This window comes from Pararge aegeria, chromosome 3, assembly GCF_905163445.1.
Source record: "Pararge aegeria chromosome 3, ilParAegt1.1, whole genome shotgun sequence".
Lineage (NCBI taxonomy): Eukaryota > Metazoa > Arthropoda > Insecta > Lepidoptera > Nymphalidae > Pararge > Pararge aegeria.
The window spans coordinates 16949830-16965322 of record NC_053182.1 but is presented as its reverse complement, the minus strand read 5'-3'; the positions used below and the strand labels follow the sequence as shown (position 1 = coordinate 16965322).

Genomic DNA, 15493 nt, shown 5'->3' with positions numbered 1-15493 from the left:
CGAACATTTCGGAACTTTAATGCGTTTTAATCCAGGACATAAACGGATCCCGCTATATTTTTATCCTGTAAAACGAGAAAAAAGACGCAACAAATATTAATTACATTCAACAGATTGTAATTAATCCTTACTAATATTGTAAGCGGTGATAGTCCAGTAGTTAGGACTTCAACTTCACTTTCGGGGGAGCGAGTTCGACACATGCACCTCTAACTTTTCTTTGTTATGTGCGTTTTAAGCAATTCAAACCTGTATACCTGAGAGTTCACTATAATGTTCTCAAAGATGTGTGATGTCCACCAATCCGCACTGGGCCAGCGTTGTAGACCTAACCCCTTCTCATTGTAGAAGGAGACCCGTGCCCTGTAGTGGGCCGGCATTTGTTTGATATGTTGATATTATCAATGTGCAAGTAAGTATGTTTGTCCTCCCTTCACGCCCAACCTAAGCAACAAATCGACTTTATTTTGGTACAGTAACTTAGAAAAGACAGAGAGTAACATCTTTACTCTCTGTCTTTTCTAAGTTACTATACCCCACTTTATGCTACTTTATACCCCAGGAAAACAAACCAAAACTATTATAAAATCATTCGAGGAACGCGGGCAACATTTACTGGATATCTAAATAATTTAACAAAGTTAAACTTTCTGCCTTAAAGTTAAACCATCTTTCGATGCGACTAATGAAGTCAAGAATTTAATGCGTTACTTATTATGTTTCCAATTCCTTATTTGTATTGTTTTTATTTCAACAGAACATATTCAACTTTAATAATAATACTAGGCTAAAGTAATAATCTATAATTCATAATAAAATAATTATAGATTATTATTTTCAACATGTTAAAGTTGTTAATTAAAGATAGGCACGTCGAAAATTAAAACAAGTTTTTATTCCAACGCCAAATTGATTAATTAATGCCGCAGCGAAGCCTTCACACGAAACTAGAGGCAATATAACTTTATAAAACATACAAAAATGTTTAGCCGGAGCTCAGTTTTTTAGAAGCCATAATTAGATTTGGCGAAGGAACGCCCTTTAATAAATGAGAGATGGCCCAAGTTGAAAACTTAGCCAACTTAAAAATATTCCACCTTAATCCTTAATATTATGATCTCACACTTCACAATTTAATTGTAATCAACAATAATATTGCTAAAAGGCAATGACTGCACAATGGCGTCTCAATGGTCTTACAATGATCAATAGAACTGTCAAAATATTAGCAGACTACCAATTCGTGCGATCATTGAATTGTCATTGTGCAGCAGACTAGCAAATGTTCATTGGCGTGTCAGTGGTCTTCCATCGGAAAATCATAATGACACCATTGTGTTAGCAGACTACCAAATATGCCAAAATTGACAATTATGTAGTCACTGATCGATCACTGACACACAATTGTAATAGCAGACTTGGGGCCCTGGTAGGATACACGTCATCATTATCGATTCAACCAATTGACATGCACTGCTGACGGAGTCACCTCACTGTGACATATTTGCGGATCCTTGGGACACCGTTGTTAACCATTTTCTACAGTACTGTGAGAAATGTAAAAGGAACATGTTTTTGGCTTAACTTGATTCTGTAAGAATATAGCATAGTTGCTAGTAGGTAAAACTATTGTATAGTTATTTGAATGATCTTGTTATATTTACATTTTGTGTTTAATTTTTTAAACGAGAACAAAAAAAAAAGTTATTTTTTTGTTCTCGTTTCAATATATATAATTTAATTTACTATGTATTTAATAGTGTCATTGGTGTTAACCGTACTTATTGAATTAAAATAAATAAAATAGGTCTTTTGTAGGGAGGCACAATCCACGGTCCTGGGCTGGTTGCCTCAAAGTGACTCGCCTGATGTCGTCTGTCTAACGAATTGGAGGCCGACCTGCGCTGCGTTTACCGGTGCGGGTCGCCATTCTAGCACCTTAAGACTCCAATCGAATACCTTAAGACCTCAAAGGCACCTTTAGACAACAGTAGCACCTTAAGACCCCAACACAAGCAGGATACTAATCAATTAAAAATAAACAATTCTGACTTTGTCTGCGTAGAATTTCTCATACCCCGTGATATTAAGAAGTTTCACCATACATTATCTTCGCCTAAACGTAACGGTTTATGCAACGCACGCCAAGATATCTGTCAGATATCAGATATTTTTTTTAGTTACTTGACACTTTTTAACTGTCCAGCTTTATCAACATCGATTTAGTAGTTTTTCGTGAAAGAAAAGAATAGTACATTCATACATCCTCATAAACTTTCACGTGCGTAATATGAGTAGGATAATTGTGTTTTTATATCTTTTGTTTAATTATATCTTACCAGAAAACTTATTACTAAATTATAATATAATCTAAATAATTAGATAATATTTTTTTCAAAAAATCAAAATATTTGTAAAAAAATATCTACGTAGGTACCCAAATAAAGCTACACTTATTTCTACACAATTCATACCCGCGTGGAACTGTGCCATGAATGCTGACCGCATTATCGCACTGAAGAGCCAGGCTGATCCTTTTCCGAAAAGCAGCGTATGAATTTAGGTTTCTATGAGAATTAATATAAAGCACTCCAGTCGTTTACTTATGAAACTAATATGGTATACACAGAAAATGCTATGCAATAATCTATATATTTAATAAATTAAAGTCCCACATGTTATTTTCGAAAACTAGGTCAGTAGTCGATGTCGAAAGCTAGTTTTTTTTACCAACACAAGGTTTAAGTGTTTTAATGTAGGTCTTTTTAATCTATAGGTGAGGGTAAACCTGATTGTTGGCGTGGCGATACATGCCGTGGCGACGCATTGCCACGCTATATCTAATATACGTAGTCCATACGTTGTAGTGTGTATAGTGTATACAGTATTGTTTATCATGTTACACATGTGAGGATAACCTGTGTTTTACTTATAACAATAAAATATGTCTGACAGCAATAATGCAGGAAGCAATAATGAATATATGCAGGTTATTACAAAGAAAGCAAAATCACACTGTGATTGTAATACTTTATCTTTTCAGTACGCCATACTCCTGTTGTAATCTGTTCTTTTATGCATATAACTTATACAAAACAATTTCGATGATTCATATCGGCCAGGCGTCCCGTGACGGCCCACACATTTTTTTTCATATTCCGTTACGTATCTACGTGTACCTTACCGTTTTATACCATACTTTAGGTTTAGGTATGAATTCACAGAAATTGCGGCTAAAAAGAGCTATTAGTTTATAACAAAATCGCTCTCGCTCATTACTGACACCAGCCCACAAGATCCAGCCGGTAGGCGGGCGTGTGGAAATGACCTGGTAACTCGGTAAGGATAAAAATTCGATTACAATTAAATTAACTCTACCAATTAACTATTTGTTTTTCATTAGCTCTATCTGATTTGAATATAAATAATTTAAATTATTGGTCCTGATTCTTCATTAGATACACTGACCTCTATAATTACCACAAGACACGCTGCTGTCAGTTTGTCTTTGTCTCTAATTGACTGTCACAAGTGTAACGCTTTAAATCTCAAAGAAACTAAAATTAGAATAGCTAAAAACACTACATGTCTAGCATTAGAGACTGTTGTCCGTTTTCACCAACGACGAATTAGGCAATGCTTAAATAAGTAACGCATTTTCGCAGTAGATGCATACATCAATCGTTCAACAATAGACACCGCCTAAATCATTAGGCATTCGATTTAGGCAATGCCTAGGTTTAAGGTTTAGTGAAAACGGACATTACTCTTACGTTATGTGCACCGGTAACATTAAGTAAACAAGAGAAGCAAGTGATTTTAAAGTAACTCCTAAGTCTAGGGACTCTTGAGTGTAGGGGTTTCGGTGCACCCAAAATAAAAACAGCACTACCCCGGCGTTTAAAACTCTACTTTTACACCACGCGGAACTGTCTGAATAAATTCAAGGTAATAGGAAATCGTTTATATTTCGAGCTCCTATTTTAATAGTTTCCGGAGTTAGTTGCTGCGGCTATCGGTGTCTTAAAATATGAATTTTAGAGCAACTCTATCTATTAATATAAAGTTTGAAGAAAAGTTTTTATAATCTATACTCTAAGTTTTTATAATCTATACGCGTTTTACGGGCTCTGGTGAGTAAGAAAGGGACTTCGTTGAACTAGTATAGCAACGTGATAATGAACAGAATTTACTTTAGATGCAGAATATTTTTTAACTGAAATCAAACATTTCTTTAAAAAGGTGAAAACTCAAGTATTTTCATCAACGTAAATATATTATATTATGGCAATATCGAGCGTGGCGATGCGTCGCCAAGGCCTGTGTTGCCACGCCAAAAATCAGGTTTACCCTCCGCCTATAGATGTTTCACATCAACACGGACATAAGTGTAGTAACTCTAAAGTTCATACTAAGGACCCGGTGCGGAGAAAACAGAAATCGTCAAACAAAAAATTAAAGAACCTAAAAGACAGGTTATTAACTTTCAATAAAAGCATTACAATAAGTAAATGGTAAAAAGAATGAGTACTAAACGAACGTACCTAATCCAATTTCGATTTCCGACGTTAAACATTAATCACTTTGTTATTACATGTCGGCAGTTGAAAAATATGGCAGGTAACCGTCACAGAGCCATCCATCAAGCATCCGAAACAATACTGGGTTGGATGTCACTCATTAATAACGTAATCGCAGCTAATTAAAATGTAATCCAATAAGAAATTCAATTATGGCCGCCCCTCCGTGGGAAGCGCGTGGGCAGATTGAGAAGACTATTAATCTAAAATTCAATTATAATGTTGCTTTAAGCTAACGATTAGTATTTGGCCGATTGATTCAAACATGGTGCCACGGTTTATTTTATTGCTGCGTGATTACTGATTTGATTCCGGTTTGGGAGAAATTATCGTTACCATTGAGAAATAAACGCCAATTCTTAGTGTGTTGTTAAATAATCAAGATTCAATATAAGATTAGAGGAACAGAAGCCGAAGCCGTTCTCGGGGTAATTATTTTATATGCGTAATTAACATTTTTAAATGTTTACAGCTACTAGTTATTGTACACTGCCGCAATTCCCGCAAAGGCATAAGTGTTAAAAGAGGTTTATATTCTTTACAAACGATATAATAACCTCAGATATATTACGAGTTGCACCTTAAAGAGATTGTTTGGAATAATAAGTTTATTATTTATAGTATTTAGAAATTATATACCTAGTTTCCAAACATAACATTTCTCATTAAACCTTATTTAAACTCTATATTTTGTTCTTTTTGAGGAAATAAAATCTCTAAATTGACAGTTGTACACATAACAGGCAACACGATTATGACAGTCCTTTGTTGAGAGTGTCATGTGATAAGAGCGCTTTTTAGTGGCAATATTGTTTCCCAGTATTGTCAGTAGATGCGCGAAGAACTAACAAGCTAATTACAATTATTTATTTCTTGGTACATATTCAAAATTAACTTTTGATTAGTTTCACCGATCAATCTCCTTCGTGCCTTCCCCATTTATAAGACATTGGCGAAGTACCTTGTGCCCAGTTGGCACAGACAAAAGCCATAAACAAGAATTGAATTTTGAATTTCGATTCCATGCAAATCATAGTTCAACTTTTTCGCGATAGATTAGGTAGTAAATCTCAGACTAGTCACTCAGACCAAAACGACTCCGTCCGTGATTTAGGCCCTATAGAATAATAAGTTTTCCGCCAACCATTAGGCGATAACTATTGGCCAACAGTTGATGCCTGCCTTAGAATCTTCTAAGATGAAGCGTTATGTATTTAGGCATTGACTTGTTCGTCGTTGGTGAAAGCGGGAATAAGTATCTTTGACAGTAGTATGACGGAGGGTTCTTTAGATAAAACCCTCACTGACCACCTGGTGGTTTTAACGACCTTCGGTTTAAAATTTAGCCATTATTTCATGTATTATTGTGTGCAAAAACAAAGAAAACGAACCGAGCACTTTTCACTTCACATCCGCGGAATGTTGCTAGCTTACACACTTTTCCATTCTCTAATTTTATGGTAAATATATGGAACATTAGAGGTAAAATAATTACTTTCAACTGCTAAATGTAGTGACTGACTGAAACACTACCAAAGTGAAGTGGTTTTTGATGCTTCAATATTAGTCAAGTACACGGTTTCTATATGTTCTTTATTGTGCGCATGTACCTTATTAACACGCTTTTATTAGCTTCACCGGTATGTTTGTAACCGACTTCTTTGGACGCTATTTTGACCCACTTTAAACGGTCAGATTTCGTTCAAACTTTGTAGTCATATCGAGGACCGATGACAATACACTAATTTGAGAAGATTATTCCAATTTTCAATATAAATACTAAGATTTTTTAGTTTTTTCGAACTTTTAATTACAATTACTACAGCGCCATCTAGACCCAAATGTAAAAAACCTATGGCGTTACCAACAGATGGCGTTCGCGTACCTAATGATGAAATCTAAGGTAAGATACTAATTTCATTGTAAAAAAAGCGTGGGGTGCATGGTGTCAATAGTTATAAATATTTTATTGACAGATATAAGTAGTGATTATAATTTTGATAATATCTTAAAAAGCTCCCCACGCATTTTTTTAAATATTTTTTTTTTATTTTTTTATTCACATTATTATTAATTTATATTTATTGAAATTTTTAACACTAATCTTAATTTAAATTTATTAACATTTATTTTCTATTTTTTAATTCGGTTTTCTATAATAAGCGTTTTATTTTTAGTTTTTTACTGAAAGTTATTTTGCATTGAAAGATCGAGCGTAGTGAGGGCAAGTTAAGGTACCATTAATATAATTATACATTATGTTGATGGTACCACATTTGTTTTATTTAAAGATGGTTGCGTTTAAAATCCAGTTCACTCCTTTTTTGGTTTTCTAATTACGTGTACGAGTAGTGACCACCGCTACTAAAAGCAAGTGCTACCGCAAATGAGACGGCAAAAGACTAGACAAGCAACCTGATAGGTTGCTCTTTTCTTAGAAGTTGACGAGTGTTTGATCAACTTAGTGGAGCTTGTAACGATAATCAAAAGCTACAAATATATTATCTCTTTGCTCAGCAGAACAAAAAAATAGGTAGATAGAACCAATTCTGAAACATGAGATTCTTTTTTCTTTCTATATTTACTTCATCATACTTAATAAATATTCATCAGTCTTCTTAGTACCCATAACACAAGCTAAGCTTACTTTGGGGCTAGATGGTGATGTGTGTATTGTCGTAGTTAAAAAAAAAACACTTAATTTACAGCCTCAAGGTCAGTAAGTCGCCCTTAACTAAAGGACGATTAGATTCTCTAAACACTTCCCTTATCCTTCCATTTACAGCCTATTTATATCTCGCCTCCATAAATGTCTACTGTCTATGCTACTATTTACTAATATTAACAAACAGACAACTCCTTTCATTTATATTTGTACAATTTGTGGCCGTGGCCATCTTAAAACTAGTGGGTTAAATAAAAGACGCTAGTTTAAAAAACCATTTATTTTATGGAACCCTTATAATGATTTTAAATTAAAATCAGCCCTTTTGTACAGGTATATCATAAGTTTATTTATAACTTTCTGGTAGAAATCAAGCATCGCGCAAATTGTTTCTTTGGTGTTTACATCAAAGTTACCATCATAATTAAAAATTGAAGAACTACTTCGAATTTTACTGATTATTTGACGAGACGGAAAAAACCCTTCGTAGTGAGAATGTACATAGTTAAATATCTCGTGTAATAATGGGGTATGTTCCCGAGTTGAACATAATCGTTTTTATATTGATCGTGAGGAAAAAGAGTGAAATAAAAATATTTATGAAAAAGATGTAACTTTTTTTCATCGCGTCACTTCATAAAATATTTATTGTTTTTTTACTTTTAGGCTGCAGGACAGGAAAATATCATCGACCATAGCCTATTCAGTAGTTTAACAATATTTGTTAGTTTTTAGCACAGAGAATATTTTTTATTATTCTTTTAATAAATCTCAATTTAACGCCAGTGTTTATTTTGTCTTAATGCGGGCGGGAAATGTGCCATACAATTTTAAGGCTCTGGATTCTTGTAGAGGATTCGTGTAGCTGAAAACAAGTCTAGAAGCAGAACTTTTTTTTTAATTTCTGGCTAGTAGTCTCGTTTAGTAGTGTCTATGCTAAAATGTTGCTATTGTATCTTAATTATTTTGTATACTCGTAAATATTTATTTTCATTGCGTTAAATAGCTTAAATTCACAAAGATCGATTTAAATATACGAAGCTATAATCAAGAGAAAATATTTTAAAATCTCCTTGATCTCCTTGCGTTGTATTGTATTGGAATTTTAAATATGTGTGTTCTTGTTTTCTTTAATTTCGCAATATTATTTCATTAATATCCACTAAGACGAAGGTGCGGTTTCCGAACATGACATATGAAAAATATTTTTTTGATGAGTTAGCATTAATTACTCTACGGTATTTAGAAGTTCCATATTTAAACTATGCAAATACTCTATTATAGTGTGTCAATATTTTTTTTTCAAATATGTTAGTAAAACATTTTTACTAAGTGTCACTGCTATTTTTTATAAATTATTTTCTTATTTATATATCCACATAATTATTGTCTTTGATGATGCTGAAAAAGTTATATACAATGGTATTGCATTAGTCCAAAAAATTTCCCATAAGTTTGCAATAGGTAAACATAAAAAAAATACTCTATAGGTACCTTAAATACAATAAATAACAATAAGTCGTAACTGGACGGATCAAGTAGATATTATTACATTACTTTCATTGCCTAATATTATAATAGTACATACAGTATACAATTGTTTTGTGAAGCCGAGGCGTTACGTATTCTTCGTTTACAAACAGCTTATTTTAAGACTGTTACTGACTGAAAAAAAATAACATTACGATAGATCGAAAGAGTTCTACAATAACTTTTTTAATGCAAGCGTTACAAAACAATTAAAATAAATGACTTTATTGTGATTTTATTTTAATAAATTCAATCGTCAATTTTTGTTTTAGTAATTAATAAATACATCTAGGATAATACAGTTCATTGTCTCAAATGGTAATCTTTTTGTATTCCGATTTCCACGCTTGAATATATTTAATTTTATTTTTTCGATCGATGTTTTTATCACAGCCAGTAACAATTTATCTACTAAAGCGAGTTTTGAATTATGCTAAATTTAATGTCTAAAATGTATATCTAAGATTGTCCGAATATACCTATTTAAACAAACTCCCTAAAATTTGAATTCCGTTCAAAATTTTTTGCCTCCGTTTATATTTAAGCTAGACGTGAATTTAGCATAACAGAAAACAAACTAAAACGCTGTTCTTTGTAAACATACTCGTACAAACTTTACTAATTTGTATAAAAACCATTGACCAAGCTATCACCATTGTCTAAGCTCAACTAATAAGGTCGGTATGGTGCCGTTGTCTTAACATTTCCAACCGTATTTCATGTTCTCTTGCGGCTAGTCTTAATGCTGCGATACTTGAACTTCGTCGTTCTACCTCTGGCCCTGGCTGGCTTGGAGGGGATTCACTCCCAGGAGATATTGGAGGGGAGACCGAAGGGGGGTCAGGGGACTGACGTGGGGGTGCGGCGAGACCAGCTAGGAGGGAATGGAAAGGAGGTGTCGAGGAGTATATCGGTGCTGTGAATAGAGGCGGTCTGGAGAGTGGAGCTCCGAGGTATTGGGTGCTCAGCAACGGAGAATTTCCGTATCTGTTGAATAAAGAGGCAATGTTAGAAAATTAAAAAGTGGTGATAGCCTAGTGGGTAGGACTTCAACTTCACTTTCGGGGGTGCGAGTTCAAATCCCAGCACGCACCTGTAACTTTTCTAAGTTATGTGCGTTTAATTAAAATATTACTTGCTTCAACAGTGAAGGAAAACATCGTGAGGAAACCTGCACACCTGAGAGTTTTCCTTAATGTTCTCAAAGGTCTGTGAAGTTCATCAATCCGCAATGCGCCAGCGTGGTGGACTACGGCCTTAACCCCTTCTCATTGTGGGACATTGTGGAGACCCGTGCCCTGTGGGCTGGTAATGGGTCGATGTGATGATGATGATGAGTACAAGAAATATAAATATACGACGACAATACACACACCGCCATCTAGTCCCAAAGTAAGCGTAGCTTGTGTTATGGGTACTAAGATAACTGATGAATATTTTTATGAATAGTATACATAAATACATATGAACACCCAGGCACTGCAAAACATTCATGTCCATCACACAAACATTTTCCAGTTGTGGGAATCGAACCCACGGCCTTGGACTCAGAAAGCAGGGTCGCTGCTCACTGCGCCAATCGGCCGTCAAATAGGTTTTATATTTTTATATTGTGATTTGTGATGTCGGTGTTTAAACTTCCCAAGTAAAAGTTTTAAATATTTTATTATAACTGTTAATATGTACTGTGAAAAAGCTGTTGGTGTTTAATAAATAAATAAATATTACCTGAACGAAGCCAGAGCATTAGTGTCGAATGGCTTCCTGAAACCAAAGCCGAGTTGTGAGAAGGGGTTTGGCATAGATGCGACGACGGACGCAGGGGGAGCGCCCGCCCCTCCCAAATAGGGGTTGTAGGGGTGCGCCTGTGGTCCCACCTTCTCCTGCTTACGCCATTTTGCGCGACGGTTTTGAAACCACACCTGAAACAAGATTCAGTTCAACATAGGTACAAAAACGAGAAACCGCGTTCAAACATAATGGGTATTTCCTACATAAATTATTCCTAGTAATAGGTGTTTGTCCGCGCATGTTATAATATACATTTTTAATTTATATTATATTTGACATTTCCTCTAAGCGTAGATGACCACTATTATTATTTTTAAAACTATTAAAAATAGACAATGTGTCATCTCTTGTCTAAAGTCAATCTCATTGTAATATAGACCTTTTAAAAGTAGAACGAAACTGCAATTTTTTCTGCTAGATGGCAGTCACTGTAAGACTGATGTAAATGTTTTTGTATCACTCATGCGGGGAAATTAGTATCTTGACGCTCGCTGTTGCGGTTGAAAAAGAACCGTTTGCCCATTTTAAAATTTGAGTGCAACAAGAATAATTTGAAAATTTTAAAATGGGCAAACGGTTCTTTTTCAACCACAACAGCGAGCGTACTACTTTCCCCGCATGAGTAATACAAAATAGTATGTGCAACAAGTGCGACATCGATTACCCACTCAAGCGAGTGACCGCACTTGCTTCTCTCGTGCGTTCAACTTCGCTTTCGTGGGCAATCGACAACTTGTCGCACTAGTTGCACAATATACTATTAATAACTTCGGCAACGGTGATAATCGAGCCAATAGTTTAGTTATCAAAGCAATCAGGCCGCGATTCCTGGCCAGATGTGGTTTCAAATACTGCTAATTTCTAAATTTTTATATGCATTATAAATTTATGTATATTTTCCCATACAGATACTTAATACACAATACACCACTACCTGCTGCGACGTACGGTCTGTCACAAAAAGGCCATACCAGTTACTATCCTTCCAGCAGCGCAATGAAAGCTTGTAACTGTTATTGCCGTGTTTTTGCTATAGTTATTTAAATGCCTTGTGATTAAGTAACAAACATACAAATGTACGTATTTATCATATTGATGGGACATTAACCAACTAAGTTTGGCAAAGTTTCAAAATGAGGCGCCCCCCGGTGATCCGTTTCCATCAATTTATAGTCTATTCCAACTTTTTGCTAACAAGACGTTCCGCGAAGACCGCGTCTGCGTTAGGCCAAACGCAGACCGACACAACTGTCTCGCATGTTCCATCACTCTTCATACGGATTGTTGAAATGTCTTATCCTGAGGTGGGCGCTGTGGTTTTAAGTTGGTACCAACTTAACTTGGTTTCGATTTCCAGCACAGGCAATTCGGGAATAAATAATATTTGAATTTTCTCTGTTTTGGTCTGGTGGGAGGCTTCGGCAGTGGCTAGTTACTTCCATACCGGCAAAGAAGTGACGCTAACCGAATTAGCATTCCTTAGAAAGGAAAGGATTAAAAGAAGCACAAAAACAGAAAATAATACCAAATTTGGCCTTATTATATAGGTAATATACTCGTATGTACAATATCTCAACATTAGGTTCGCAACACACACAGTCAGTATAAATATTGACGATATTATTCATCAATTCTTCCATTCTCCACGCGCACAGACATTAACATCAATATACAGCATATTACCAATAATACTGACATGTGCGCGGGAAGTCTTAGGATTAGGAAATCACGAGGAACAGTTCCATTAATGGATACGACAGATACGTTTTAAAAAGTTTTTAACCATACAAGCTGAGTTTGCCACTCCGTTTGCGCTGATCCCAAAGCGATAATATGTTAAAACTACAAGCTGTTTTTATAATTAGTCTTTAGGGATTGATATTGAATTTGATATAATGAAGGAGCCCTGACGCGATATTATGTTTTGGTTTTTAGTGTTTCGTACCAAAATTGGGACCGCGTTGTATCGACTAAATAAAAATGTAAGTATCTGCACGTTATTTTGAACGGAATATACTGGTATAATAGAAAACTCCACTGTTTTTCTAGGAGTGACCTTAGATTGTAAGCTAGAGTGGGGTACCCATATAGAAAGCCTAGCGAGTAAACTCAGCTCAGCTGCATATGCAATCAGGAAAATTAGACAACTTACCGATGTTGAAACAGCTAGGCTTGTTTATTTCGCATACTTTCACAGTATTATGTCCTATGGGATCTTGCTGTGGGGAAAAGCTGCAGATATTGAAAGTATATTTATACTACAGAAAAGAGCCGTACGATCAATATATAAACTTGGATCACGCGAATCGCTTCGTGAAAAATTTAAACAAATAGGTATTCTTACAGTAGCTTCGCAATACATTTATAATAATATAGTCTTTGTGAGGCAAAATATTACTCTTTATAAATCAAAAGCTGAAATTAACAATCGACTTACCAGAAACGGTCATAAATTAGTGATATCTGCATATCGTCTGCGAAAGGTGCAGAACTCCTTTGTGGGGTTGAGTATACGCTTTTACAACATGATTCGTAAGGAAATTCTTGACCTACCAATGCATACATTTAAAAAATGTGTAAAAACGCATCTAGTACAGCGAGGTTACTATACATTTGATGAATTCCTCAATGACAAGGTAGAATGGAAGCAGCCAGCCTCGCTCTCATCTCCCGCAAGATAGCAAAATGATTGTAAATGTTGATGTTGGAAAAGAGCAACTACTGAGTTTCTTGCCGGCTCTTCTCGGTAGAATCTGCTTTCCGAACCGGTGGTAGAGTCACACAAACATGCATACTTGACGTTTCAAAAGTGCTTATAAAGTAGGCCTACTTGAAATAAATGAATTTGAATTTGAATTTGAATTTATCTCCTATAAAGATGTTATCATTTTATCTTGAACGAACGAACAAACCATGTTTTCATCAGACTTTTGTTAGGCAATAAAGTAATCGAGGCAACTTTAAACTCATTACCCATACAAAAAAAGTGAAGTTAGCTATAAGGTTTGACAGTTGGCTTATTCCGGTGATTTAATTCATTCAATTGTGCAAAAATCTCAAATTTTAATGTTGAGGAAAACTAGGTTGTCCTATAATGAGTCTAGTAGTATTCAAAGTTTAATTATGTTTAGTATGTCCATTTCTTTAATTATGTACACCGTCAGTGATTATTATGTAGAAATGGTTTTTTGTGATATTTAAAAAAACTTCATAGTATAATAAAACTTTCAATGTAATAAAATACCTTTTTTCTATTGCTGGTGTCGTTTTATCTACCACCGTAGAAATGCTTAAGATAAACATTTTGAAAAGATTTTATCTTGTTCTAACGCGTGTACATAAGAACACACACATTTTTTTTTGTTCGGGTCTGCAATTTTATATAAAAAAAAATCTAGTTAGGAATAACCAAATTCTTTCTTAGAAGCGGTGATACCGCATTGGGTAGGAATTTGACTTCACTTTCGGGGGGCCGAGTTCGATACCCAGCACGCACCTCCAACTTTTCTAAGTTATGTGCGTTTCAAGTTATTAAAATATCACTAGCTTCAACGGTGAAGGAAAACATTGTGTTGAAACCTGTATGCCTGAGAGTTCTACATAATGTTCTCAAAGGTGTGTAGAGTCCACCAATCCACACTGGGCCAGCGTGGTGGACTACGGCCTTAACCCTTTCGAATTGTGGGAGGAGACCCGTGCTCTGTAGTGGGCCGGTAATTAGTTGATGTGATGATGAAGATTAAACAAAATCTTAGTTTCAAAATGACACCAAAGAGTCAGTATGCTACAAAAGTTTTTTAATTATAAACATAGACTAAGTTTTGAAATGTCCCAAAATATTCAGTCTACTACGAAAGTTCTTCAGTTATAAACAGAATCTTAGTTTCAAAATTACAGTCAGTCTGCTAGCTATCGGTAGCCTTGGTGCAGGAAAAAAAAAATGATTGATTGATTCACTGTATTGATCCAATATTTTATCATTAAATATGTATGAACCAAAGAGGAGCCACGATCATTATGAAAGCCGATATTTTTATGGTAACAATAATTAATTCACTTATGATAAATGCGATTCCTTGAAAAAAATTGTTAAAGGGCCAGTTTCTTTAATGCCGTTGTTAACGGCCAGTGTTAAGCCACAACAGAGTGCCTAGAAAGATTTTCTAACTACGTTCACTTATTCGATCGCGTTAAAGTTAACTACGTTATGTATGGAATCGATGGAGAGCCATCTAGCATCTAGATCGTCGATTCTAAATGAGCATTGTATCCAATTTCGTCGTCTCGATATATGTTGACAATACTTTTGCTAATATATAATTATTTTTACTAGTTAAAACGGCTCATTTATCTTTAACTTTTGAATACCTGACGCTACCACCGGATTACGGTATTACCCAGCGTAGTAGATAGAAAATCTAACGCAAGGTTTTTCTTTTTCCTCTGCACGTTAGCCCTTGACTGAAATCCGACCTGATGGTAAATAATGATGTAGAGATGGTAACTTGTTTGTTTGAAAGAAAAATTAAAATTATCCGTTCTCAAAGTAAAATTCGTCTGCGCCAATCCGACTTGCCAACCAATCCAAGTTGTTTGGAAAAGTTGTACTGCCAACTTATGTTTATTTCGACGTTGGAATGTCTGTAGATACTAAATATAATGAAAGAAATGCAGCGTGCAAATAGGCGAGTTAATCTGATCCTAACGTGTGGAATAATAAAGTTTATTTTGTTTTGACGTTAATGATTCCATTAAACCTATAATCGTGTATTGAGAGATGATTCCGTGTGTTTCGAATTTATTTATATTGTAATTGGAGGCAGACACGTTGCAAGAATGCTGAGTACTTACTGTTTGAAAAAAGACAGCGACGAATACAGGTGCGGTTTAATTAGGGTTGCCAGATGGTCGGAAAATCCGGGAAAGC

The 15493-nt window shown here is 35.1% G+C and overlaps 1 protein-coding gene across 2 annotated transcripts in view; it reads right to left on the bottom strand.

Annotated features, from left to right (window-relative positions):
* Nucleotides 1–9044: 9044 nt before the first annotated feature.
* Nucleotides 9045–15493, bottom strand: part of LOC120637458 (homeobox protein aristaless-like) — a 130757-nt gene continuing 124308 nt past the window's right edge. For both annotated transcript variants that reach the window (XM_039909310.1, XM_039909311.1), the window contains exons 4-5: nt 10504–10697; nt 9045–9762 (exon numbers count right to left, since the gene is read on the bottom strand). In XM_039909310.1, coding sequence (XP_039765244.1) covers nt 9441–9762; nt 10504–10697 — 516 coding nt within the window. In that variant the 3' untranslated portion in view covers nt 9045–9440. The remainder of the gene's footprint in view (nt 9763–10503; nt 10698–15493) is intronic.